The sequence below is a fragment of the Ostrea edulis genome, chromosome 5 (assembly GCF_947568905.1).
Source record: "Ostrea edulis chromosome 5, xbOstEdul1.1, whole genome shotgun sequence".
In the NCBI taxonomy this organism is placed as follows: Eukaryota; Metazoa; Mollusca; class Bivalvia; order Ostreida; family Ostreidae; genus Ostrea; species Ostrea edulis.
The window spans coordinates 43920556-43948339 of record NC_079168.1 but is presented as its reverse complement, the minus strand read 5'-3'; the positions used below and the strand labels follow the sequence as shown (position 1 = coordinate 43948339).

Genomic DNA, 27784 nt, shown 5'->3' with positions numbered 1-27784 from the left:
AAAATGCTATTCTATTTGCCAACTTATTTCCGGTAGGATTCCGGAATAGTGTTTCCGAAAAAATCCTCAGAAATAAAATATATTTAAGTCTGGCTAAAATAAATGGATTTATAGTTAATTCTATAAATCTTATTAAATTCGATAAAACTTGATTTATGTGCAATAAATCTTCATTTATATTCGATAAATCTAGATGTATGTATGATAAATCTTCATTTATATTCGATATATCTTAATTAATATGCGATAAATCTTGATTTATATGCGATAAATTTTGATGTATATTTGATAAGTCTTGATGTATATTCAATAATGATTTTTGCATATAAATAACAAGATTATCGAATAAAAATAAAAAATTGTCGAATATACATCAAGATTTATGGAATTTAAATCAATATTTATGGGATTTGAATCAATATTTATCGAATTTAAATCAATATTTATCGAACATGCATCAAGAATTTCGCATATAAATAATACTGATCAGTTGTTTTTCTTCAAAGTATTAGCATTAGGGCTCAGTGTGCACGTTTCCATGGAGCAAAGACTGACCATTGTGAATGTTTTCCAATGTTGATTGCTGGGGTCATTCTACATATGATGTCTGTTATTTTGTCATGCTATTGGTGTAACTGAATATAACAAGATTATCAGATATGAATCAAGATTTTCGGATATAAATAAGGTTATTGAATAAAGAAGATCCATATTTACGCAAATAGATCAAGATTGGTATGATATTACAACGTTTTACTCGCCATAATCTTAGTCGGAAGTTAGCTTTATGTAACTGGCCCAATTCTTATGAAAGCCAGAAACTAAGATACGCGTATGCTCTACGATCAGAGGAAATCGTTACTTAGCTACTCATTCGGCAAACTAATTCTTTTTTTTTATTTCTAAGAAGATAAAAAAAATTATATAATTTTAGATAATTGATAACATTATTGAAACAAATGTATATATGTTTCTAAATTGCCATTGTTAGTGCACATGGCAATTCGCGTCCGTTTGTGTGTGTGTGGTTACAACATATTTCACCTCCGGAACGATCAACAATTGAAGGAAGTAGTACAATGAACATGGTGTCCATATCTTAAAATGGACACCATTTGTGACGTTAAACTGAGATTTTGAATTGAAATACGACACATCAATATTTCGTTGCCAGATTTACATTATTTAGTGATGAATCCAAAAAAATGGTCAAGAGGGGTGCGACCCAGGTTTGTATCTTTTCCGCCCAAGAAGGGAGTGGGTAAACTCCACAAAATGGCAAAAAACTACCTTTTATTTTGAAAAAGATATATTCAACTAAAGAGGGAGGGAGTTACAACTCCCGTAACTCCCCTCTAGATCCACCACTATCATTGTATTGAGGTATTTTGTTGCAAGATTTATTTCACTGGATTATCTATATGAATAAAATTCAAACGCTAGCTTATTATTTAGATCTACTCCTCCTAGGCACCTGATCCCAATTATCTATTTTGCATTGCTTATAGGAGTTATGATATTGATCACCGTTCGTTATCTTCACCTTTCATCAGATTGTATCCTCCATAGAATTTAAACTTTAAGGTCCAAATCAATACAGGGATGACTTTTAATTCTGATCTACAAATATTTTACATCCATAAGGCCTATTTATATAATTACATTTTTAACTTGTGTGCTTTAAAAAAATGTTTCAAGATTTAAAAAAAAAACCTGTTTTAAAACACTTTCTTTTTCAAGCTTACATGTATATAGCTTGTGGTCCACGTATTGCGACTTGTTTAACATTTAACAGTGGATTGTGACGTCATATATATAGCTTTGAATGGTTTTTTTCCGTCAAATTAAGCAATTATCATTAACAACAACAAAACAAATGAAACGATGTAGTACAAGCAGATATTGAGAAAAACGGCCAGGAGTTGAATTGCATGAGAAAACCTGTCTGCTTATCAAAAATGTTTGTGGTACTTTTCAAACAATATAATTTATCTGCGAGTTTTTCGATAAAGTACCACAGTGACGGCGATATTTTTTCCAGAGCACTTTGGGAAACCCCATCATTTTTCAGCTGACGAACACTCGGATGCGTGATGGAACTAGGAGTTATCGTTCTTTGCCCTTATTGTTTTCTTTTTTTATTATTAGAATTATCTTTCTTTATGCAGAGTCCTGATGACCTTGAGAAGATAGATATAAACGACAAACTAACAACTCAACTGTATGATAAACGGGATGATTTCAGATTCTTCATCATCAACTTCCCATATTTATGTAGCAATATTCCATTACCACCTGCATGTGGTGTTTATATCTCTCAACTAATTCAATACGCAAGAGCTTGTTCTGCGTATGATCAGTTTTTAAATCGAGGCAAGCTACTGACAAACAAGTTGGTGGTGCAGGGGTTACAACAGTCTCGTTTGGAGTCAGCATTTCGCAAATTCTAAGGTCGTTATAACAATCTAGTTTTCCAAAACAATCTATCATTGAATCAAATGCTGTCTGACGTGTTTCATACCGATTGTTAGGCCGTTCTTGGCACACTGATTTTGACTACGGATAACTCTGTTTACCTGATCAAGATATAGGGCTCCTGGCGGGTGTGACTGGTCGACAGGGGATGCTTACTCCTCCTAGGAACCTGATCCCACCTCTGGTATGTCCGTGATTGATCACAGTTCGTTATCATCACATTTCATCATTCTTTTACATTCATCTTTATAGTGTTTATTTATTTTTGTTCAATGCAAATAATTATATTCTGCTATCGTTTTCATTGTGGAAATGTAACTTGAATCTGAAATTGCACTTCACCGAAAACAGTAGCAGGAAGGATAACTCTTATTTACTTCGGGTCCGATTTATCAAAACATAGTTATCTTTAACACAGTGTTATCCCAGTGTTATTTTTATTTGTTTAAGATATTCACATACTTAAAACGAGTTTACCTTAACTCGGTGTTAACTTTAATCCACCTCTAGTACTCGTGTTAAATGCGTCATGAATTACCCACGTATGCTCAGCCACGACTAAAATAACTTTTTTGCATTCGTTCTTTTCCGTGAATGTTCTCGGCAGTTTCCGTAAAGTATGAGGAATTCCTCCTTAAACTAACCATAATTAATTTCTTGAATATTTCATCTTTCTGGTATGTATTGATGCAAACCAACCAACTAAATTACCAAACATTACTTGAAGAAAATAAAGGGCCCAAAATCTATAAGTTCTTAGTAATTAAAATTACTATGAAAATATTTTTATATTATTATAACCTCTACCTGCATAGTAAATAATAGATGTGACTCTAGATAGCACTCTAATTTTCTTTTATGATAAGCATGTGGAAAAATTAGGACAATCAGATGACAATACTACACATCTCTCTGTCAGGGGCAATATCTTACAAGCATTGGTTGACACTTTTTGGCATAAACTTTAAAGGGGGGTGCCAATGAAATTCTTACCACATTCACTTACGCCATATTTCAGTAACAACAGTCGTGCTAAGATATAATTTGGCGTATGTAAATATTAACGTGCACCAGGCCTCCTCACCTGATGGAAATCTACATCTGTTCATGAATTGGAACAATAAGCAATATCGTCTGCACTGCTTCCCTAGGATCATCTAAAACTTATTCTGAATATAGTAAATATCACCCAATTCTATTTAAGACTGTTTTATACATAAACGCTACGTTTAATGAATACTGAAAATAGACATAACCTGGGGCAGTAAGGACGACATGATGAACAGTGCACACACATTGTCAGCCCTCTTACTGTGATCATTGTCTTGATCTTATGTGTAATTGTTTGTTTTGACGAGTATATTATGTGACTGCAACATATTATTAAAATCGATGAAAATACGTATAGTCGCTTCATCGCACATTCCTTTAGATTTTCCAATATTGATTTCATTATCCGGTTCCTTCCCACACAAATTATCGATTTCTTCCACCAGAACATTAATTATTCTTCCATTTTGTTTACAGCATCTCTCTCAGTAAAGGAAATCATTCGCAGTGACAAAAACGGAAAGTTAACGACAGCATGGACTTCGTGCTGACGTAAATCAGCAATCAGACGATAAGAACAATATGGCCGCGGCCATTGTAATATTTTTGGCTGTGGCGACAGTGGCTTATGGACGGGCTACAAATTATGGACGAATATCACTCGCAGATCTACCCAGGTTATTTGATGTAAGTACAGAATTTCAGAGATACAGTATTAACTGTTTAATCACTGGTGTTTGTTTTTATTCATTAAAATAAACCAGGTAAGTGCTTATCTTGAACTGTCATTTCGGAACTCATTTTTATCTAACACAACGTGTATATGTGATTTTTTATATAAACGGCTTCAAATCCTAGATTTTCTACAATTTACTTACCTGTCATAATGGTATATTACAATAGTGTGTACAGATGTCAGATATAAAAATAAATCGACAGTTGATCAATAACAATGTACACAGCTAGTATAACTTCTGTTTCCCTAACAGGTTATAGGACCTTTTATCAATATTTGCTGCCTGTGTTTGAGTTTTATGAATAAAACCTGCGTTTATAATGACATTAATTTCATGATCGACATGCAAGTATCAATGTCCTTCATCCAAATGTTCTGTAATACTGATCAACCTGTTTATAAACAACTAAACATCTCTGTATATTTGCATGGATAGGATGCTGCTTTATTCGATGAGGTCTACGATCAGAGAAGTGTCTATCCGGCACCAGAAATGGTTCCTCATTGGCCCGGAAATGACGTGAAAGTGGGTCAAGTAGGTGGTATAGCTGTCGATAACAACAAAGAAGTTGTCATATTCCACAGGGGAAGCAGAAGCTGGGGATTCAAGTACGACAGTTTTAAAATGATATCTCAGTGTGTTTCATTTAGTTGTACAATGATAATACTAGATCTTGGTTTATGGAATTATTTGTACATGCGTACAAGCTACTAAGTACTGCTTCTACTTTATATAGCGTTTGACTGTAAAATTTGAAGTACCCACCGTAACATGTTTTTATAAGGGTTTTTCTTACATCAGGTTTTTGTTCTTTAATTAAAAATATGTTAACTTCTCTCTTAAGGATGTGTTGGATCAACTATACATTATCTTATCATTTTCAAACTAAATAGTTTTCGTGGAATAAGTATAGGTATGGTTTTAAAGGCATAAGGTCTAAGATATTGGTGAAATTTTGCATGTTCCAAAAGGGTGGAGAAATTTAAGATCATAACTAAAAAATCACTAAAAGTTCTTCAGAATGTTTACAAATACATTGGATATGATAGTAATTACAAAATAATTCCCTGTTCTCATTTGCCTAAACTGGTACCCTGTTGACTTCGCATCTTTTATGTTTGTGTGTAGCCACCAATCAGCGGGGTACCAGTTTAATACATTGTCCTCCAGACAAATGTTTTATAAAGGGCTAAAACGTCAAAATGACTTCAATTTCAAAGCGCTGCAGCTATAGGTAACTCAAAATTAATACTACAAATTTGTTTTTTGGAGTTCTTCTTGCAAAATATTGTGATGTCATTTTTGAGATAAAAGATAGACCCTATGCCTTTAACTCCAAGTGATCTAACTTATAAGGGGTGTCAATCGCGCTAGCGATCCCCCAAAACACAAGAGTTGACACTCTTAGACTACGCATGAATTTTCTAATGAGAATGAAAAATCGTGTTCTATTAGTTCGTTATTAAGAGTGAATTCTCCATTTCCGTTTGTTCATCCTTCCAGTTCTTTCGACCAAAACAACAATTTTGTCGACCCTGAAAGACATGGACCAATAAAAGAGAATACCCTGATCAGAGTGGACCCCAGTACGGGACACAGGATTGAGAGTTTTGGTTCTGGAAAGTAAGTGGAAATACAATTTCACTAAAATGTTAAATTTGATATTTTTCATTAAAGTTTGAATTCTTAATTGTATGTGTAAGCTCCAAAAACAAATTTATTTGTTTCGTTTTGTTTTACGTTATTGATTTTCTGACAGATTTTATATGCCTCATGGATTGACGATAGACAAAGAAGGGAATATCTGGGTCACGGATGTTGGATTACACCAGGTTTGATCTTTGCACTTACATATACATGTATCATAGATGTATGTATTTATTTATGTAGAAAAATATTGTATATGAATATAGCTTTAGTATTGCCTAATTCTTCAGGTGATGAAAATTCCAAAAGGTTCTCAGGAACCTAATTTAACACTGGGCGTTCATCTTACGCCCGGAAGTGACGATACACACTTTTGCAAGCCAACAGATGTCGCTGTTGCTTCCGATGGCAATTTTTTCGTTTCAGATGGGTAAGTCATTAATTTTGTTAAATGTATCATTACAGCATATTTTTATTAAATCATCATTCAGACAAATATTTACATTCAGCTCAGTGTATCTATATAAATTGTACTGATAGCCATTTCCTCATGAAGGCGCTGCAATTGTGAACAATGCACGTTTGAATTTTGATGAATATAGTACATCAATTCTAATGGCTGGGGATTCTGACAGAAAATAAAGTAGAATGTAAACATAAATAATATACTTTATTTTCGAAAATACACGGGGATATGAACTGCAACACTTCATACTTTTCATCAAGCGCTAACGCTCTCAATGAAGCATGCTGCCATGAAATGTTGCAGTTCATACCATCATGTATTTTCAGAAATGAAATTCACTTCTTGAAAATACCCTTACGTCGCTGCTTGAAGTGAAATTGTCTAAATATATCTTATGGTACAGGTACTGTAACGGCAGAATCATGAAGTTCAGTAAGGAGGGGAAATTGCTCCACCAATGGGGTAACATGTTCCAAGGTAAATGGCAATTGAAATAGTAACTAGTTTACAAGAATTGGATATTAAACGAGAAAATATATTGTTTTCCTTCAGTCTTCATCTTTACCTGTGGTCGATCATACCATCCTCCGTTAGTGGGAAATTACAATCTCTAAAGTAACTGTTTACATGTCAATACCACAGCAGCAGGAAGTCCTCACTATGAGTTTTGTTTTTTACAATAATTTAGTGGTCTAATATCAAAAGAAACATGTATAAATCTTCAAATAATTTCTCCCTCTAGGGTCTGTACATTCGGCTGGAAATGCCGATTTTTTTATACCTCACAGTCTGACCCTCATAGAGTCACGTGATACCATCTGTGTGGCGGACAGAGAACACGGAAGGTAAGAGGGATAGGGGCGGGTAAGACGAAGTTCATGATTTTCTGACAATTATATCATTAAAGGTCCGTCAAAGATCTGGTTTCTTCTTTTCCTTATACTTCCAACAAATATCCTGACAAAGTTCAGGGGCTCTCAAGCTCTGGCAAAGATGACATATATACAGTGTTATGTTGTAACAACTCGCAGCCCCATTGTGCATGTATACCAAGCATTTTTGTAAGAGTTTAGCATTTATTTTAACAATATATCCTTCTCCTAGAATTCAGTGTTTCTGTGCTGGCCTAAAGAACGCCAACGAAACGGGACAGTTTGTGTCCAGTATCAACCACAAAGAATTCGGGAAAGTTTTTGCCATTTCCTACGATCCAAATCGTAAGTGTAATGACACAGAAAATGTTTGATAAATGTAATCAACTACTGTATCATATAAAATGTTTTACCAAATGTAATCAACTACCCTATCATAAAAAAATGTTTACCAAATGTAACCAACTACCCTATCATAAAAATAGTTAATAAATGCAATGGATTACCATAATGTAACAACAACAAAATTGGGTCAAAACTGTTTATTTGTGTGTGCTTGTGTGAATCAGAATTATGCGGAAAAGATTTTTCTAGAAATGTTTTATTTTTGCGAATTCAAAAATCCCCGGCTGCAAAAATGCCAATATTAACCACATTAAAGGGACTAGTTCACTTCTTAAAAATAGTTTTCAATTTTTATGTTAAACATTAAAGAATTTATTTGGCAACCAAAATTTGGACCTTCCTAATATAAGGATGAGCAATATTTTAGCCTTAACTCTGTTATGTAAACAAGACTCGAGCCTTGTTTATGTTTACAAACAAACTAACAATCTGACCTCGATCCCTCTTCTTTATTTGTATGTTGTCGCTACACGAGATAGCGACAGCATAAAAATAAAGGATATTGACAACATAAAAATAAAGGAGCGGATCGAGGAGCTGATTTTAATCAGATTGACAAACTAGTGAAATGTTAATTTTGTAATTTAAAGCATCCTAATTTTTCACGGACATTTACATTTTAAATGGCACATTTTACCTGCTGAATACGTACATAGTAAAATTTGATAAATATCATAAACTTAGATCGATAACGATATCTTTTTCAACTTTGTAGACAATAATATACCCCAAATTTTGTTTCCACAACAAAAGAAAAACTGTCTATAATGAGCTTCTGTCCTAATGTATAACCTTAATCTTTTTTTGCGAAACCTTTAAACACATTGGACAATAGATTTTGATCATTAAAAGTGAAGAAAAAATTGGGAGGGGGATCGCGAATCAGGTAATGAGGGATGTTATGTTTAATCAGTTGCCAAAATAATGCATCGAGAAAGATTTAACATAAAGTACTGAACACCTTTAGATTTCGATGAGTGACTGATTACTTGTTACGACTCTTATTACAGTTGATGTGATGTATGCTGTGACTCTATTACAGTTGATGTGATTTATGCTGTGACTCTATTACAGTTGATGTGATTTATGCTGTGACTCTATTACAGTTGATGTGATTTATGCTGTGACTCTATTACAGTTGATGTGATTTATGCTGTGACTCTATTACAGTTGATGTGATTTATGCTGTGACTCTATTACAGTTGATGTGATTTATGCTGTGACTCTATATTACAGTTGATGTGATTTATGCTGTGACTCTATTACAGTTGATGTGATTTATGCTGTGACTCTATTACAGTTGATGTGATTTATGCTGTGACTCTATTACAGTTGATGTGATTTATGCTGTGACTCTATATTACAGTTGATGTGATTTATGCTGTGACTCTATTACAGTTGATGTGATTTATGCTGTGACTCTATTACAGTTGATGTGATTTATGCTGTGACTCTATTACAGTTGATGTGATTTATGCTGTGACTCTATATTACAGTTGATGTGATTTATGCTGTGACTCTATTACAGTTGATGTGATTTATGCTGTGACTCTATTACAGTTGATGTGATTTATGCTGTGACTCTATATTACAGTTGATGTGATTTATGCTGTGACTCTATTACAGTTGATGTGATTTATGCTGTGACTCTATTACAGTTGATGTGATTTATGCTGTGACTCTATTACAGTTGATGTGATTTATGCTGTGACTCTATATTACAGTTGATGTGATTTATGCTGTGACTCTATTACAGTTGATGTGATTTATGCTGTGACTCTATTACAGTTGATGTGATTTATGCTGTGACTCTATTACAGTTGATGTGATTTATGCTGTGACTCTATTACAGTTGATGTGATTTATGCTGTGACTCTATTACAGTTGATGTGATTTATGCTGTGACTCTATAACAGTTGATGTGATTTATGCTGTGACTCTATTACAGTTGATGTGATTTATGCTGTGACTCTATTACAGTTGATGTGATTTATGCTGTGACTCTATTACAGTTGATGTGATTTATGCTGTGACTCTATTACAGTTGATGTTATCTATGCTGTGAATGGCCAAAGCTATTTGGTTTCGGAGGTTGTGGGTTTCACGTTAGAACTCTCAGGAAACATCGTTGAAAAATGGTCTCCCGACGGAACGGTAATTAATTTACTTGCAAGTTAAAAGCAATTCACACAAAAATTGACAGGAACACTCGCTAAAATATCAGATCATGGTGTTGCTGCTATTGTCACGGTTTATTTGAGGAGCATTCACATGCCCTATAATGTATTTTATGACTTATTTGTAGGGCCTCCATGTACCTCGTTGTATTTTATTGTTTATTTGCGAGCTTTTAGGTGTTCCATAATTTTTATGGTGATTTATTTGTAGGGCTTTCAGGTACCAAAAGGCCATATTGTATTTTATGGTTTAATCCTATGGCTTTCAGATGCTCTATATTGTGCTCGGTGATTTATTTGTAGGGCATTTAGATGCCTCATATTTTATTGTAATTTATGGTATATTTGTAGGGTTTTTAGATGCCTCATTTTTGATATATTTTATTGTATTTTATGGTATATTTGTAGAGTTTTTAGATGCCTCATTTTTGATATATTTTATGGTTTATTTGTAGGGCTTTCAGATGCCCCATGACGTGGCTGTTTCCCCAGACGGTTCCAGTATATACGTGGGTGAAATACAGCCTGATAGAGTGACCAAGTTCAGGAGGGTTTAATTCTCAAAAGAAAATGAAAGCTGATAGAAAGAAACTTCATACTACTGTTCTGTGTTGTTTTGTCAGCCATTATTATAGAATATACGGGGGTAGAACAGACATTCATTAAACGTTAATACATGTAACATCTTGTGCGAAAATGCAAAAAAAAACAAAATTTAAAAAAAAAACGTTATATTCTATAAGCAATGTCACACACTGTAGTTTATCTCTGATCAACTACGCAATTGCATCGGGTATGTACCATCGTAAAATACTAGTACGCGACATGTTATGGAAATAATGAATTGAAAATAGATAGATGACGACTAAAAAACAAGGTGATGGAAATAGGAATTTATCCTTAGGTTGTTATTGGTGACATTTTATTATCATCGTTTCATAAAATAATGTTTCGTTCAATTCTGTGTGATCTCCACTAATCGTCTGCATATGATACTGACAGAAAGTAAGAAGGAAAAAATTTCCTGTGTTATTTTGACTGAAAATGTCGTAGTAAGTGTGCAATATGTGTTGTGTTATGATTTTTACGGGAATTCAGTCTACTCATTTCAAATTCGTATAAGTATATTTCGATAACATGAAAATTGTGCAAGTTTCCTTAAATAATTCTAAAAACATATATATATATACACACATTGTACATGCAAATACTTTCTATTTTTGTTCGATATCCATTTAATGTTTTCAACTACTAGAATTTTTATCACTGTTGGACTTTTAGAAATTCGTACGTTTGTCATAAATTGATATGTAACTATTTATAGAGGCTGTTTCGAATTAAAATCGTTATTGTTTTGTTGCAAATGTTATCATCATGTCATATTTTTGTACTTTGGTACGCCGCTGCTTTGTGTATATTTAATAGCATAAGTAAGTCCCCTCCAAAAACACCCCTTTAAGTTTAGTATAATCAGCATTTTGTTTCTACACAAGTAATCAAAGAACATTTACATTGGCAAATTTTTATTTTTTTTAATATCACCTGAGCTGAAAGCTCAAGTGAGATTTTCTTATCAAATTTTGTCCGGCGCATGTCCGTCTATAAACTTTTAAAATTTTCGACTCCTCAAGAACCACGGGGCTACTTTCAACCAAACTTGTCACAAAGTAGGTTTGGGTTAAGAGGATTCAAGTTTAACTAAATGAAGAGCTGCAACCATTTTCAACGGAAGATAATTAACAATTGATGAAAATTTTGTAGCAAATTTGACTTTGATCCTCCAAGGTGGGGCCACTATAGAGGATCAGTTTTACATGCGTATATATAGAAGGAAAAAATCTTTTAAAACCTTCTCATCAATCTCTGGGCCCAAAAAGTTGAAATTTACGTGAAAGTTTCCTGACATGGTGCAGAAATCATGACCCTGGGATATAGGTTGGGGCCACAATAATTTCCACATGCAGATATATAGAAAAAATGTTATCAAGAACCACTGGGTTAGAAAAGTTGAAATTTACATGAAAGGTTCCCGACATAGAGTAGATTAAAGCCCCGAGGGTCCTGATACATTGTATGAACAAACCTGAATTTTCACTATGCCAGGAAGCGAAATGTTTAACTTTTCTGGCCTAGTGGTTCTCGAGAAGAGATTTTTAAAGATCTCCCATATACGGGGGTTGTTCAATGTGTATTGTACGAGATTTCAAAAGCATTCGACTCAAATAGTGAAATAAACACTACATCCCTTCAAAGTATTCTCCGTGGTTTGAAATAGATAATTTCAATCTCTGAATCCATTTCTGAAATGCGTCACGGTACGCTGATTTAGATAGATCTCTGAGGCACTGACTGATGGCTGAGCCAAGTACTTGTCGGGACTTGTAACGACGACCAGATAAAAACTTTTTAAGTTTTGGAAAAAGGAAAAACTCGCATGGGGCTATATCTGGAGAGTATGGTGGGTGTGGCAAGACGGTAACCTCCGACTTCAAAAATTGCTTCACAAGCTCAGATGTATGTGATAGAGCATTATCATGAAGTAGACGAACACGCCTAAATCCTGACACAGGGCAGAAATTTCTTTCTCCACCTACGAACTGTCTCATAAGATACCTTATCAGACCCATAAACTTCCCCCAATTCAGTTAAAATCCGCTTTACCGAATGACCGAGTTTTGTGCGAACTTTTATATAAGCTCTAATTTCTTCAATATTCTCAACCCGTTTCCCAACCATTTTTACAACAGTGGTCAACGACTGGTTCTATTGAAATGACTATAAGTTTAAAACTGTGGAGCTGAAGGCTCGTGTTTGTACCGTTGGAAAGGTATTGAATAGAGCTATTCAAGAGTATCATCACCCACAAAATCGTGCTAAGCGTTATCGCGCTGTGGTACAATACACATTACATATCGAACAGCCCTAGTATAATTGCATTTAAAACTTCGATCCCCTATTTTGGCCCATCCCTACCCACAGGGGTCATGATTTCAACAAACTTGAATCTGCATTATGTAGGAATCTTTCATGTAAATTTCAACTTTTCTGGCCAAATGGTTCTCGAGAAGATTTTTAAACGACACCGCCCTGTTTTTACCTTTTCTTGATTATCTCCCCCTTTAATGGTACATGGCCCTTCATTTGAAAATGATTCCCAATTACATAAGGATGATTTGTACCAAGTTTGATTGAGGTATTGGCCCAATGGATGAAAATGTGAAACGTTTACCGACAGACAAGGGACAGACAAAAGGCGATCAAAAAAGCTCGGGTGGGCTAAACAATGTAAAGAATACTAGATATTTTAACAATGGTAGACATGATGTTGGACCTCTGCCTCGCTTCAAACCTCATTTTCTTTGTAATTTCCCCATTTACCACCTCAGATCTTGTGAAAATAATCCTTCATGCACCTCACGGATCTTATAAAAACCTTCAATTTACGGGTCACAAAAAGCTGCGGAAGGTTGAGGCCTGAATTCGGTGTATTCTTGTGTTGCTGTCTCATAAACTCAATATAAAAAAATCTTAACATATTTTCCTACTACATGTATATACTTGCGTCCAAACATACCTTCAAATATTCATTAAAGCCACACACCACCCGAAAACTCGCAGCTTCAAATGATTTCGTTTGTTGACGTAGCCATGTTAGGTAGCCGGTCAATTCGAACTCTTGCTATTGGTATCTATTCATAAAATCGGTTGTAAGTTATGTATTCGCTCTTCATTTATTATCAACATGAATAATTAATAGAATTAAAAACATTTTTGTAACAGTTTTTGTAATTAGGTAAAATAAGCTCTAGATGAACGAAAATGCTACATAAGCCCATTAGATGGAGACCGGCCGGCGCGGCCGCTCATGACTAATGAAAGCCGCACTGCCGTGAGTTTAGCTTTTTGAATAATTATCATTTAATAGGACTGGAGTGGTATATCATTTAAACAATTTAGCTAAAATATTTGTGGGGTATTAGTACACATCTAGATGCTATTGTGCCAATATGGAAATGAACCGGGATTCGAATTGACTGGATACCTAACATGGCTACGTCTACGAACGAAATCATCAAAAGCTGTGATCGAGTTTTTGGGTCGTATGGGGCTTTAATAAATATTTGAAGGTATGTTTGGACACAAGTATAGTAGGAAAATATGTTTTGAATTTTTTTTTTATTAAATTTATGAGACAACAACACAAGAATACAACTTTTTCTCTTTCTTCCTTTGAAGTTTTTATCCATCTAGCATCTGGCCGTCATGTTTTCAAATGCTGACTACTCCCGTATAAGGGAATTTGGGCGGACTTATACATATGGACCAATGAGAGTTTTTGTTGCATTTCGCAATTGTATTACAAACAGATTCAATTGTGTCGTCACACAACGCAATACTATATCGGCCAAAGCGTTCTAATTCAAAGGTGAATTGCGGTAAAACATGGCTGCAAATTCATGCATCAATATTAGCAATATTTACCATATCTATTCATCTAAAACATTACCGACTAGCCGAGTAGCTCAAAAGGTCAGCACGAGAACTGATGAACTGTCGATCGCGGGTTCGAGTCTAGCAGGAGTTCAATTATTTTTTTTCTTCAGATTGCTTTCTACTAAATCTGCATTTTTTGACAAAAAAAGTAAATTTGAAAGTTTTCAAGTTCAAAATATTGTTGCACAATCTGACTAAAGTACAGACCTATGTATATAATAATATAGGTCTGTACTTTAGTCAGATTGATTGTTGCACATACCCTCCGCCTTTCATCTATATCAATTTTTCTGATGTAGCATGCATGTCCTTCCTTAAATCTATATTGCTTTCATCGTTTCTACAATATTTGTTCCAAAATCATCATCGCAGCAGTCAAATATACAAAATGTACATGTAGCATAAGCATAATTTTAAGATTCGCACTTTACCAGGAGTGTTTACTTTTACCGACACACCAAGCGGTCATTCAATGGCTGGAAGTGCAAACGATAGACTAGCTCCCCCCAATCATTTATCGGGAGAGCGTTATCTTGTTGAATACGGATGTAGTTTATGACCCATCATCAAACAGATGACACTTCCTGACTTCATTGCGTGAACCAACACAAGAATTCAAGCATTCTGACCAATCAAATTCTTTTATTACAATTTAAACACTTAAGATCACAACATATTCACATTACTAGCATGCATACTACAGTCAAACTTTATCAGAAACATATACATAGAAATCGACTCTAGGCTTGTAATGATATCAATATACACCCCTGGTCCTTTAACAGTAGTATATAAGCCTTTATTTTCTCCTGCATCTATTTTGTAAATGATATACTTTCCCCTCCTCCATATTGCTAGATCTCTTTGGAATCTGAAGTCGATTTTATCTTGTTTTCTTGCGATTCGCATTTGGATGCGGGCGAAGTGGTTTTCGGACCTCCAGATTTACCCTGCTTATTTTTATTTGCTCGCGGTGACTTTAATTGCTGTGCGGGTGGGTTGGATGCGGATGGTGGGCGTAGTGGTTGTGAATGTACAGTAGATTCCAGTGTTGGTTTTGATGGTTGCAAAGAAGCCACTGGACCGTCGGAGACTTTTTGAACTGGTATAGAAGTTTTTTCTACTGATTTCGTTTGGGTTTCCGAATCTGTTTTCTCCATTGTCTTTGGAATCTTAGTGTCTCCAATCTCAAACGACGGCTTCAACACCTGCACAAATTGAAAATCAAATTAGACAATGATTCTGAACAAAAAAATATACATCAATGAAATCTACAGGTCAGATATTTTCATCGTTATGTTTTAAACCAATGCTATTATACAGGGACTTACAGATTTCTCGCTTACGTCGCAGTCTGTCTGTTTCGATGAATTGTCGCCTTGCTTTTCATCCGCAACCTTAAAATGGAGACAGATCACAGAAATGAAATCGTGTCATAACGCCAAATGGATGAAAAAACATGGTAGATTTAAGGAATTGGGACATCCTGCAAGCTGGTGATATCTGAACAGATTGGCTAACTAATGTGTTTTAAGCAGATAGAAATAATCAAGAGCATGTTTTGAGATTTTACTTTGTTCGTGTCGGATTTGTCCTCGAGCATTTTAAACATTCCGTCCTCCGTGAACGCCACCTTCAGGTCTCCCTCCGAAACTTCGTCTTCCGTCTCAATTGTATCATCGGTGCTTTCCTCGTCTGTCAGCTGCCAGGAAATTATACATGTATTATTAAAAGAAAGGCATCAGGTTTTATAAACGTTAACGTGACGAGGAAGGGACTACTTTTATTATGTGAAAGGAACTCCCAACAAAATCTTCTACCGGTATACCTCGAAATCTGGATCATCTTCAGACAAATAGCCGTCTAAATCCATGTTAATAAGATCGTCCCCCGAGTCCGACGATAGGCCGGGGTGCTTCCTCTTCTTCTTCTCACATGTCAGCAGGGAGCACTCATTCAGCGACTCTTAAATGTATACAAGAGACCAGAGTGCCACAAAGCTCACCCAAGTGATCTTGCTCATACAGAAATCCTGCTGAGACACTTGCAATAGTGGATCGGCAATAAACTCATATACTAATATATTCTACATGTCATGTGTCAGGGTGCTTGCGTGTCATTTTCACAAACTGTGATACATTGTATGTCTTATTGGTGTTGGAAAGATTTTAGAATAGCCCCGCAGCAATTTTAAGATCACTACATCTCTTGACATCATAATTCAGTTTAATTCATCCTATATACGTGAATAAAGTAATAAGACTGAACATTTATAAAGCCCTACTGTAGACCAGCTGCGGTCATAAAAATGAAAAAATCAAATCAGATCTGTGGGTCACTAACCGGATACTTTACCCACTGAGCTACGGTGATAGACAAACAAATCCATGTATACAAAACCTTTCATAAATCATGATTTGCACCAAGTTTGAAATTTGTCTTGTGGTTTTTGAGAAGATTTTTAAACGATGCCATAAAATTCATAATTATCTCCACTTCAAAAAAGGTACGGCATTTCATTTGAACAAACTTGAATACTCTTTACCCAAGTATGCTTTATGGCAATTGTGGCTGAAATTAACCCTGCGGTTCTGGAGAAGAAATTGAAAATGTTAAAACTTTACGGCTAGACGACAGATGCCATACAAAAAGGTGATCAGAAAAGCTCAGGTGAGCTAAAAATGAAACAACTTACGGCAAAGCGTGTATCTTCTTCTCCAGTGCAGAGACCTTTCATCAGGAGAAGTATTCAATATTCTGAAATCAGCTTTCATAGACATGAAGCCTCCCCTACTCGGTTGTAAGGTGGTAGTATATTTCATATTGTACGGTACCCTCTGCACTTACTGTGTTTGCTACAGGTGAGAAACTCCCTGATGTCTGTCTGCTTGACGTGACTCGTTGGTAATCCGAATAAGCGAAAGGCGAAGTTCTTCAGATTACTCAGGAAAGAAGATGGAGGAAGCCGTTTTTTGGGCGATAGCTGTAATGTGTATTGGATATAGTACATATCAAACCACTGGTGTTAATTGATAATTCATTTTTATTATCAAACTGGTTATGAAAGTTAGGAAATATTTGTAAAATCTGGTATTTAAAAATTGCTCTGACGAAGACATAAATTGCTGGTCCGCTATCTGATATTCATTTGGCAACAGTGATATATTTTCAATATCTTTTACTTTACAATGTTCCCTTTTCTATTCTGATCTATTCTGACATTTGATGAGGGGGGGGGGGGGGGGGGGGGGGGGGGGGGGCATTCTCACTTTTCTGCGGCCTTGTATCTCTTCCAGTTTTTCAGGGGTAATTGTCTTCGCACCAACAGACCGAGCCGATTTTCTCGCGGCACATCTCGCTTTCTTGTGATCTCCCGATCCATTTATAATCGCTCTGGTTTCTTTCAGGAAGCAAACCTGCTCAAAGTGAAAATGAACAAAGGTTTATATACGCCGTATGCAAATCAACATTTGAAAATCAAACATAGAAATAGAAGATTTTAGTGTTGAAATCTTACGAAAACGGACATCGGAAACAGCATAAATTTTCTGAACAAATCAATTTTACTCCGGTTCTCATCTGTAATCTACAATAGATGTAAATGTTTGAGAAAAACATTTCATCAGAAAAAACAAACATTGAAAAGAATTTCAGCCTTCGAATCGTAACTCAATGTTGCCACACTTTGAATCGTAACACAATGTTGTCACACTTTGAATCGTAACTCAATGTTGCCACACTTTGAATCGTAACGCAAATGTTGCCACATTTGTCCCTGTATGTCACTATCTAGTCTACAAGGCTTTACTGATGACATGGATATTAACAGTGATCAGACTGGTTAAGTTAACACAGTATTCACACAATACATTTAGAGGTTAATCTTGTTTATGGTGATTACCAACCTCGTCTACCCACACTCTTTCCGTAATTTTCTCATCCAGTATTCTGTCTCTGTTTAAATCTACAGAAATAGGTGACGTCTGCACATGCTTTTCTGACGTGGTAGGAGTTTTCGGTCCCAAAAGCTGCAGAGTGTTCTCCGTCACCCAGAGCATCGAGTCGATTCCAAACGTTAGAGATTTGCCCAAGAAATTGTCGAGAGCTGAGTGGGTTTTCCTCTTCATATACCTCAGTGACCTCTGTCGGGTTTTTCTAATTATCTACAAAAGCAACAAACACCATAAGTTTATAGAAAAATATTGGAAACTATCCACAGGGCCACTGTGTATTCTACTTAACTCTTTCTTAATGGATTATGTAACTTCTGAAGACCTAAGGTTGATGGAAAACAGTCCAGCAGAAAATAGCACACAGAATATTTGAGGCATGCTTGCAAAATCAAGTTTCGTATCAAAGTTTGATGATGACCTTTAGCAAGCTTCCAGGGAATAAACTAAACGTAAATCCCAGTAAAATAGGGTCAAGGTCATATGGAAACTTGGATGTACTTGACTCGCCATGCTCTCAACAAGATGTATCAATAAATGTTGGTCTTTTTACATAAATGAACTAAATGTATGACACACCATATTCATATATATTTCTCTATAAAGATATCTTATATGATTTATGAAATATCTTCTATCTTTAAGATATCTAATAAATTTATAAGATATCTAATAATTTACAGTTACTAAGACATCTCATAAAATATTGAAAATATCTTATAAAATATATAAGACATCTCATAGTTTATAAGATATCATATATATTAATTAGGATGTCTTACAAAGTTTATAAGATATCATAAAAAAGAGAAGACATTTGATAGATTTATTTTTATAAGATATCTTATAAAACATGTAAGATATCTTGAATCTTTTACAAGATATTCCATAAACGTTTTGAAATATTTTTATATACATTCTATAAGAATTATCAAACTTTTATAAGATATCTTATAACTTTTGCAAGATATCTTAAAAAAGAAATTTTATAAGATACCTCATGTAATTTACAGTTTATAAGATATCTCATAAAATATATAAGATATCTTATAAACTAAATAAGATCTCATAAATACGAGATATCTTGTATATTAAAAAAGATCTCACAAATTTGATGAGATTTCTTATAGAATATGAGATATCTTATATGTTTTATTAGATATCTTATAAAAGTTATACCTTAAAGTTTGAGATATCTTATAAAAATCATTCATAAAATATCTTATAAAATATATATCTTATAACATATATCTCATACATTTTATGAGATATCTTAAAACATACAAGATATCTTATGTTTTATGAGATATCTTCTAAAGAAAAAAATATAAGATATCTATCTTTTAAATTTATCTTATAAGGCTATAAGATTTCTCATAAATTTTAGAAGATATAATATAACTTTTATAAGATATCTTATACAGTTTACGACATATTTTATGAGATATTTTCTGATATGTATGTATGTATGTATAAGATAGCTCGTATCCTTTATAAACTATCCTATAAAGATATTAGATTTCTCATAAATTTTAGAAGATATCTTCTGACTTAAGATATCTTATACAGTTTATGAGATATCTTAAAAACACAAGATACCTTGATGTTTTATAAGACATTTTCTAAAGAAAACATCAGATATCTCATATTTTTGGTCAGATATTTTACAAAATATATAAGATATCTCATAAATTTTAGAAGATATCTTATAACTTTTATAGATATCTTATAGAATTTATGAGATATCTTTATGTAAAAACGGCGTGCCATATAAATGCAACAGAGAACGGGGTGACATATCAGCAATATACGCGCCAGCTACATGTACATTGCCGGGGATAGAAATGGTGAATGTGGATAAAAAAAAAAGTACCTTCGATGGTCTTTCCTGAAGCAACGGATATGAATCCTTTAGGTCTGCTATTTTCTTTCCAGCGAATACGTCAATTTTGGAACCTTCAATGAATAATCTAGTTAGGTCGATCTTACATTATTGCATGCCATTAGATCTTTACTTGTGGATCAGCATATGGTGACGTCTTTACATAATTTCACACAAAATTGTTTTTCAAAGATTTTGTATTTCACTGGATGATGTGCAGTCGGCAATTCCTGGTCCATAACCAGGGATTTTTCAAAAGGAGGTGCAAATACTTACTAGTATTTTCCCAAAAGGGAGGGGGCGGGGCTTTAAATTTTGGATTGGTAAGGGATTCGATATCTAGATTATAAAGGAAGTAGTAAAAAATGTCCAAGAATATAAGAACTACCCAACCCCATGTATATAATGAAAATCGGGGAGGGGTTAAGTATCGGTATATTTTTCGCTGCGATTCTGGTGCTCTATAAAGCTTTTCAATTAAGGATAGCCAAACGTTCCACTTGTCACACACTTGGCCCCGGAATCATGTACATGTACCAAACCAAAGACTTAAGTAAAAAAAAATTAATCACCTGACGGAAGAATATAACTATATAAGGCCTCAACCACAGGGGCATCTTATCCGCTCTGTTCTCTATCACACATATATAAATACACAAGGGAAGAATCGAAAGTAGCACACGATTTGTAAACAAAGTCATAAAACACCTTACTTGAAAAAAGTTACACAAATCCTCGTATGCACTAATGCAAATGATGTCCTAGAACTTATCCAGACTCAAATATTCCAAATATTCCCAATGTAAATAGTTTTTATCCACATAAAATCCCAGCTTGCTGCACAGTTTTGAACTCTTAGGCCAAGAAAAGATAACTCTACTTCAGACGACAACTTCCGGTTTTTGGTTATATTTATCAATTTTTGAAGAAAAAAAATATCTATCTTATTGTAAGCATGGAGTTGACATACTTTTATTGTAATTCAATTAGCGTAATTCATTGCACAATTGTTGGTAAACAGTCGGGTTTAATAAAAAAAAAAAGGGGGGGGGGGAGGGGGGATAAAATATAAGAAAAGAATTTGACTTTATATTACAATAAAAAAAAAAAAAAAAAAAAAAAAAGTAATAATAATACAAAATAAATAAATAAAAATACTAGTTTCTTTAATTTGTATAAATTTCAATATATTCATTTATATAAAATTTATATATAATAAGAATATATTGTTTTGAAATTAAATACTTATATGTAACTCCTGAAACTAGACAAGTATGCTCAGTCGGCTTTGTGATATTTTTATTATGCTACTAACTTGTAGGCCTATATATTTTTCTATGCTTATTTCTGGATTATATATATATATATATATATATATATATATATATATATATATATATATATATATATTCATTTCAAGTTCTTGTCCATATTTGAATTTTTTTATTCAATGTGAAGGAAAATTATTTTAATTGCTCATCTGTTTCTCACATGTTATGGTAATTAAATGAATGACCCAGTTATTATATATTCATATAATACCATTTAATTCGGGGGGGGGGGGGGGCTGACAATTTTTAAAGTTAGATTATTCATTTATTCTCATGCCGTTAAAGGGCAAATTCTTCATTTCCACGATGATCAGAGACAGATTACCTATTTTTTCTTACCTTCAAAAAGGAAAATTACATAACTCAAAAACTCTTTATTTTGTGTGAAGGGGGGGGGGGGGTTAAAATAGCACCAGACAGGGACAGATTACAGTTGAGGACAGATGATTTATTTTCATAATTTTTGAAGACACGTTATACATTTCTAAAATCTGCTTTTCTTTTGTAATATAAAGTCAAGTTCCTTTCTCATATTTGGTTGTTGTTTCTTTTTCTTATTTGTTTTTTTTTTTTTAATTTATTCATTTATTTTTTGTAATTCAAAGTTAAAGGAAAATCTATTGTATAATTGCCTATTATATTACAATATTTCTTTTCAGACACTGATTTACAAATTAACGCCTCTTTACTTTATTGATCCTTGATTTTATGCTACTCAAATATAGATTCCAAATACCGGAAGTTGTCGTCTGAAGTAGAGTTATCTTTTCTTGGCCTAAGAGTTCAAAACTGTGCAGCAAGCTGGGATTTTATGTGGATAAAAACTATTTACATTGGGAATATTTGGAATATTTGAGTCTGGATAAGTTCTAGGACATCATTTGCATTAGTGCATACGAGGATTTGTGTAACTTTTTTCAAGTAAGGTGTTTTATGACTTTGTTTACAAATCGTGTGCTACTTTCGATTCTTCCCTTGTGTATTTATATATGTGTGATAGAGAACAGAGCGGATAAGATGCCCCTGTGCCTCAACCGTGCGCGTTTTATTTCTGTGCCGTGAATCAAAGGTTTTATAATGGGTGGATCTGTAGCTCTGTGGCCTGTCCCAATATTTTCCTCATACAGCTACAGTATTCTCTTTAGAGAAGTCGAGAGGCATAGCCTACATCGACTTCTCTTCGCAAGCATTCATGTTTTGATTCTGGAAAACGTGTAAATGCCGGAGTCGGTGACGGTTTATGCTTCAACCGACGTTTCGACTCAGATGTGCCTGGATTTACGCAATAGACAATTTGTTTTCAAACATTTAACAGCAATGCACAAAACCGTCACAAGGAAATCGACACTTACTTGCTTTTAATCCATTTTCAATATGCCCCTGTCCCGGGCCGGGTTTAAATCAACTCTGATTACGTCAGCCTGCTTTTCTCTTAACTGGTCCCCTATTGTGACAGCTCCCAAGACCAGATAACGTAAACCCGGGACAGGGGACATGTTGAAAATGGATTAAAAGCAAGTAAGTGATGATTTCTTTATGACAGTTTTGAGCATTGCTGTTAAATGTTTGAAAACAAATTGTCTATTGCGTAAATCCAGGCACATCTGAGTCGAAACGTCGGTTGAAGCATAAACCGTCACCGACTCCGGCATTTACACGTTTTCCAGAATCAAAACATGAATGCTTGCGAAGAGAAGTCGATGTAGGCTATGCCTCTCGACTTCTCTAAAGAGAATAACAGCTACAGATCTGCAGTAACACGATCTATCTAATTTGGACCCACCCTAGAGTCAGTACCCTGGGGTTGCAAAATTCACAATTTTGGTACATTCTCTTACTCTGCTTTTCCTGAACACAATAAATATGCACTTAGTTTTCATACCGTTTCAGAAAACTTAAAAACGTCTTTCAAATGAAATAAAAACCGTCACTATAATGATTTTGGCCCCACCCTGGAACCAAAACCTTTACCAACTTAAACAATTAGAATGGTAGTTATTAAGAAGTTAAAATTGTTCAATTGTTAACGCATTTAATGAAAGGCGAAGATAGCGAACAGTGATCAATCTTATAACCCCTACAAGCAATACAAAATAGAGAGTTGCGCAAACCCGACCCCTGGATATACCAGAGGTGGGATCAGGTGCCTTGGAAGAGTAAACATCCCCTGTCGACCATTCACACCCGCCGTAAGACCTATATCTTGATCAGATAAAAGGAGTTATCCGTAGTCAAAACCAGCGTGCCAGTAATGGCCTAACAATCGCTATGAAATAAGTCAGCCAGCATTTGACCCATTGATAGGTTGTATTGGCAAACTAAATTGTTATAATGAGACTGTGGATACCCCTGCACTATCAACTTGTTTGCCAGTAGCCTGCCTCGATTTAAAAACTGATCATACGCAGAAAAAGCCCCTGCGTATCGAATCAGTTGAGAGATATCAACACCATATGCAGGTGATAATGGAATATTCCTACATAAATATGGGAAGTTGGCGATGGAGAAACTGAAATCATCCCGTTTATCATAAAGTTGAGTTGTTAGTTTGCCGTTAATATCTATTTTCAATAAAATATCCAAGTATGAAGCAGAAGTTGATTATCATACATTGGCTCCACCCCGATACCAAAAACCCATAACCCTGAGATCATGAAATTTACAATGTTAGTAAAGGGCTACCTGTGCATTGTAAACATCCATTTAGTTTCTATTTAGTATCAAAATCATTAAAGAAGAATTTCAAATGTTTAACGCATAAATAATAAATGTATATACCAAGTTTGACCCCGTCCTGGAGTCGGAACTTCTACCTCCGGGATCATAAAATCTACAATTTTGGTAGACGCCTTCCTGCTCTAGATCATCATGCATTTAGTTTTTTCTTACATATGTGCGGTTGTGATGAAGATTTTTCAAAACCGATAAAGTTTGCACCGCCCCTAAGATCTCAGAGGTGCAGGAGTCCTGAAATTTACAATTTATGTCACCATTGTCCCAAAGATGCTTCATTTGTCATATCTGACACAGATTTTTTTTTTTAAAACGGTTTGTATGCGAGATCTGTGTGTGCCATTGAAATAGATACACCCAGAAGTTACATATTTTATCAAAAATACACCCAAAATACCAAAGAATTGAACATTCAAAAAATGCAAGAAGGGGAGTACCGGAAGTCCTGACCACAAGCACCTGTGCGAGCAATAGGTCACGCGAGTTTACTCGGGAGACGTAATAACAATTTCAATACACACTGATACATGCAAGTTATCATAGCTGCGCGCGTGCTTACATATTTTACATGACTGTTCCCGCACGAAATTTGTATCCGACAGTTCTTAGATATATCCTGGCAACTCATTTTACGTGCATGTTTATATTCTTTAATAGAAAGATAGACGAGTGTCATTTTCATTCTTTCTTACAGGTGGACCAGATTTTGATGTACGTTGGTGTATGCAGTTTCTTTAAATCGTCCATGAAAACAAATACGTTGACCAGTAGGTAGCTCATAGAACTGAGAATTGAGTGCGAATTAAACACATGTGGTCCATTTGTTCTTTATACCCCCGATGTCTGGAGTTGCTGTCCAAACTTTGATTCAGTGACATGTCTTCTAGCGCTAAGAACGCCAATCCAAACAAGTGCGTTAGCCATTTACCAATCTCGGGTGCTCTCTTCCTCAGTGCTTAGCCCCATCATTTCAACCACCAGATACCTCACAAGTGAATATTACGGAAATGTAATGCTTGCGAAGACGAAAGAAAAAAAGTCGTGGAAAAGTAAAACCTACCATTTTGAAAATTACGGGAATGTAATACGGCCGACAGAGGAGACAAATAATTTTTTGTCAGGTCAAATATTCACACATAAAACTGCTTCATTTCTACTTTGTAGTGTGCTTTGAAGAACTTTGGATAACCTTAAACTTTTAAACTAAAGGTATATGATAGTCAAATCTTTTATGCATGCTCATCATATATACAGGATCTAATAGTGTTCCATAAATAGCTCGCTCTCTCAACAATTGCCATAATGTACATGTGTGTGTAATTTTGCTCAGTATTAGTGTTATGTAATTGACTTAGTCCTAATTGGTTGAGTTGGATAATGAGAAACTTAAAATTAATACCAAGTTACCTTTCTCAAAGATTACAGACTTCTTTGCATACATGCGTTTGTAAATAAATTCGCAAAATCGGAAAGGATGATATCAACTTGCCAAATTCGATTTTTTTTTTTTTTGGCTTGATTTTCAAATTTGTGTTGAGGCGGCTCAGTAGGTAAAAAGTAACATAGTTAATCTTTCTAGAAAGGAAAGTTACAGCTAGTATTGATGTAAGTATTTCATAACCTTCACATTAATTAGATTAATTACTTGGTGGAAGTGCAGTGGCGGATTTAAGGGGGGGGGGGGAGGCGCCGGCTGTTTTCAAATTTAAGGTAAATCGTGGTGGTATCTTTATAAAAATGTACTAAATGATAAAAGAAGCAATGATGTCTTCCACTCCCGGAGAAATAAATGACAAAATCTTTTGATTTTTTGAATTACTTCATTGGAAGAACTAAATTTTTTCCAAAAATCCTTAAAATTTGCGTCATTTTATTAATTTCACCTTATTAGAAATGATAGAAAATAGTACAAATGACTGAATAGGAGACATATTTCAAGCCCTATAAAATCTGTAAAATTTAGGAGCTTTCGGGGGCTTCGCCCCCAGGGCCCCAACCAGGGCTTCGCCCTAGACCCACTGCCTCATAAAGTGGCGCCCCCCGTAACCGCATTCCTGGATCCGCCCCTGAAGTGTGTTCAGATTCCGATAAGCTAGAGATAATTTTAACAAAATTATATATTGACTATGAGAACTAAACCTGTAACAAAAATCAAGAGGTGCCCATACCAGCCAGTCTTTTGATTCGTAGAGTATCCACCAGGAAATTCAAACCCCTTTCAACTGCAGAGAACCCAAACTCGGTCATGGAGCACATTCGTTTGGTTTTCTCATAAAGCTTGAGAGTGCTGTCTATTGTAGGAAGTTCTTCTAGTTCTCCCCATATCCTGAACTGTACATTGTGTTCACTACCAATTGTCATTTTCTCCATTTTCTTGTCTATCGCCGTCAATCCTTGTTTTGTGAAGGCGGTAAAATAAGCTGTCGAAAACACGTGAGAACAAGTCGGCAAGATAGCGATTCGGATGACTGCCTACAAACCTATTGTTGTGATTGGCATTTTACTGGTTGCACCCCCTACGAACATGATTGTTTTTCAAATCCTTCACCCATTCAAATGTTAGAGGTCAGGTCAAGTTCCACAGTGAAAGAAATTGTGAATAAATCTGAAAAAGCTACAGTGCTTTTTATGGTATTACGATTAATACGTTACAATCAATCGGGATCCATGAAGAAAATTCTAGTCATTATGTAGCATTGTCGGCGACATGGTGAAATCATGAAAGACGCGACATTCGAAATCAATTTGAAAACTTGTCATTGAAAAGCAGTTCTGGGACGCCGCTAGAGAATGCTTGATATGCACGCAGGAAAAGCAGGCTCGAGGGTTGAGGGCTGCCTTGAGGCCTTATTGGGTTCAAGGCAGAGTACCCAGAAGCTGGCATATTAATATTTTCATCATTTTGGCGTTTGTTTGAAATGTCCAGATTACTAAATTCTACAGTAAATGACGCTGAAATTCAAATGTAAAAAATGCAGTTTTAATCAATCACAATAAAGTAGATCTATATTAATGCATCATTCAGGAAACAATCGGAAATTTGCTAATTTTCTCGTTAGACGTTTAAAAAATATATCATGAATTAATGCTGTAGTCTGCATTTTTTTTAAAAATTGTTTATTTGAAAATTCATTTATAATATGTATATAGCATGTTCTATCGTTTGGAAACGTGCGTATTTGCTTACACGTAGCTACGTCCCTGCAGTTCAAAACAATGTTTATCATGTTCTATTTCTTTTACTACCGGGTATTTCAATGTTCATATCAATATCTACATCTTTTTCTTCACCATATACAAATAATACTAAGCGATTTCCTTTTCCCTTTCGTTGGGAAAAAGGCATCTATTTTTATCCATGTTAACATTTTCATTTGTTTCTGCAATCGCAAAATGCCGGAACACCGTTTTATCCTACCTTTACACACGTCTTAAGGAGGTATACCACATCGTTTTAATGGCTTACTTCATTTTAAAAATATGAATACCAGCAATATTTGTATATTCCTTTTAAATTTGATTGCCTAACTAGGCAGCTCACTCGGAGAACTTATATATGGACTGC

General features: G+C 34.8%; 2 protein-coding genes across 3 annotated transcripts; one reads left to right on the top strand and one right to left on the bottom strand.

Moving 5' to 3' along the window:
• Positions 1–2365: 2365 nt before the first annotated feature.
• LOC125649580 (peptidyl-glycine alpha-amidating monooxygenase B-like) lies at positions 2366–11193 on the top strand. Of its 2 annotated transcripts, none has more exons than XM_056164544.1 (11): positions 2366–2659; positions 4003–4212; positions 4698–4870; positions 5766–5885; positions 6022–6094; positions 6200–6339; positions 6779–6852; positions 7118–7220; positions 7480–7592; positions 9697–9806; positions 10285–11193. In XM_056164544.1, exons 2-11 carry the CDS (start codon positions 4108–4110, stop codon positions 10384–10386), a joined length of 1113 nt encoding a protein of 370 aa, XP_056020519.1. In that variant the 5' UTR covers positions 2366–2659; positions 4003–4107; the 3' UTR covers positions 10387–11193. The 2 variants fall into 2 exon arrangements, with proteins under 2 accessions (XP_056020519.1, XP_048733179.2); XM_048877222.2 differs by lacking the exon at positions 2366–2659 and adding an exon at positions 3732–3812.
• A 3752-nt stretch (positions 11194–14945) lies between these two features.
• Positions 14946–26684, bottom strand: LOC125649578 (uncharacterized). The gene is made up of 10 exons (XM_048877216.2): positions 26388–26684; positions 20147–20229; positions 18229–18486; positions 17841–17909; positions 17593–17739; positions 17171–17306; positions 16152–16288; positions 15897–16025; positions 15655–15720; positions 14946–15531 (listed from the first exon to the last, which is right to left on the bottom strand). The coding sequence occupies exons 1-10, from the start codon at positions 26587–26589 to the stop codon at positions 15178–15180; spliced, it is 1581 nt and encodes a 526-aa protein (XP_048733173.2). The 5' UTR covers positions 26590–26684; the 3' UTR covers positions 14946–15177.
• Between the last annotated feature and the right edge of the window lie 1100 nt (positions 26685–27784).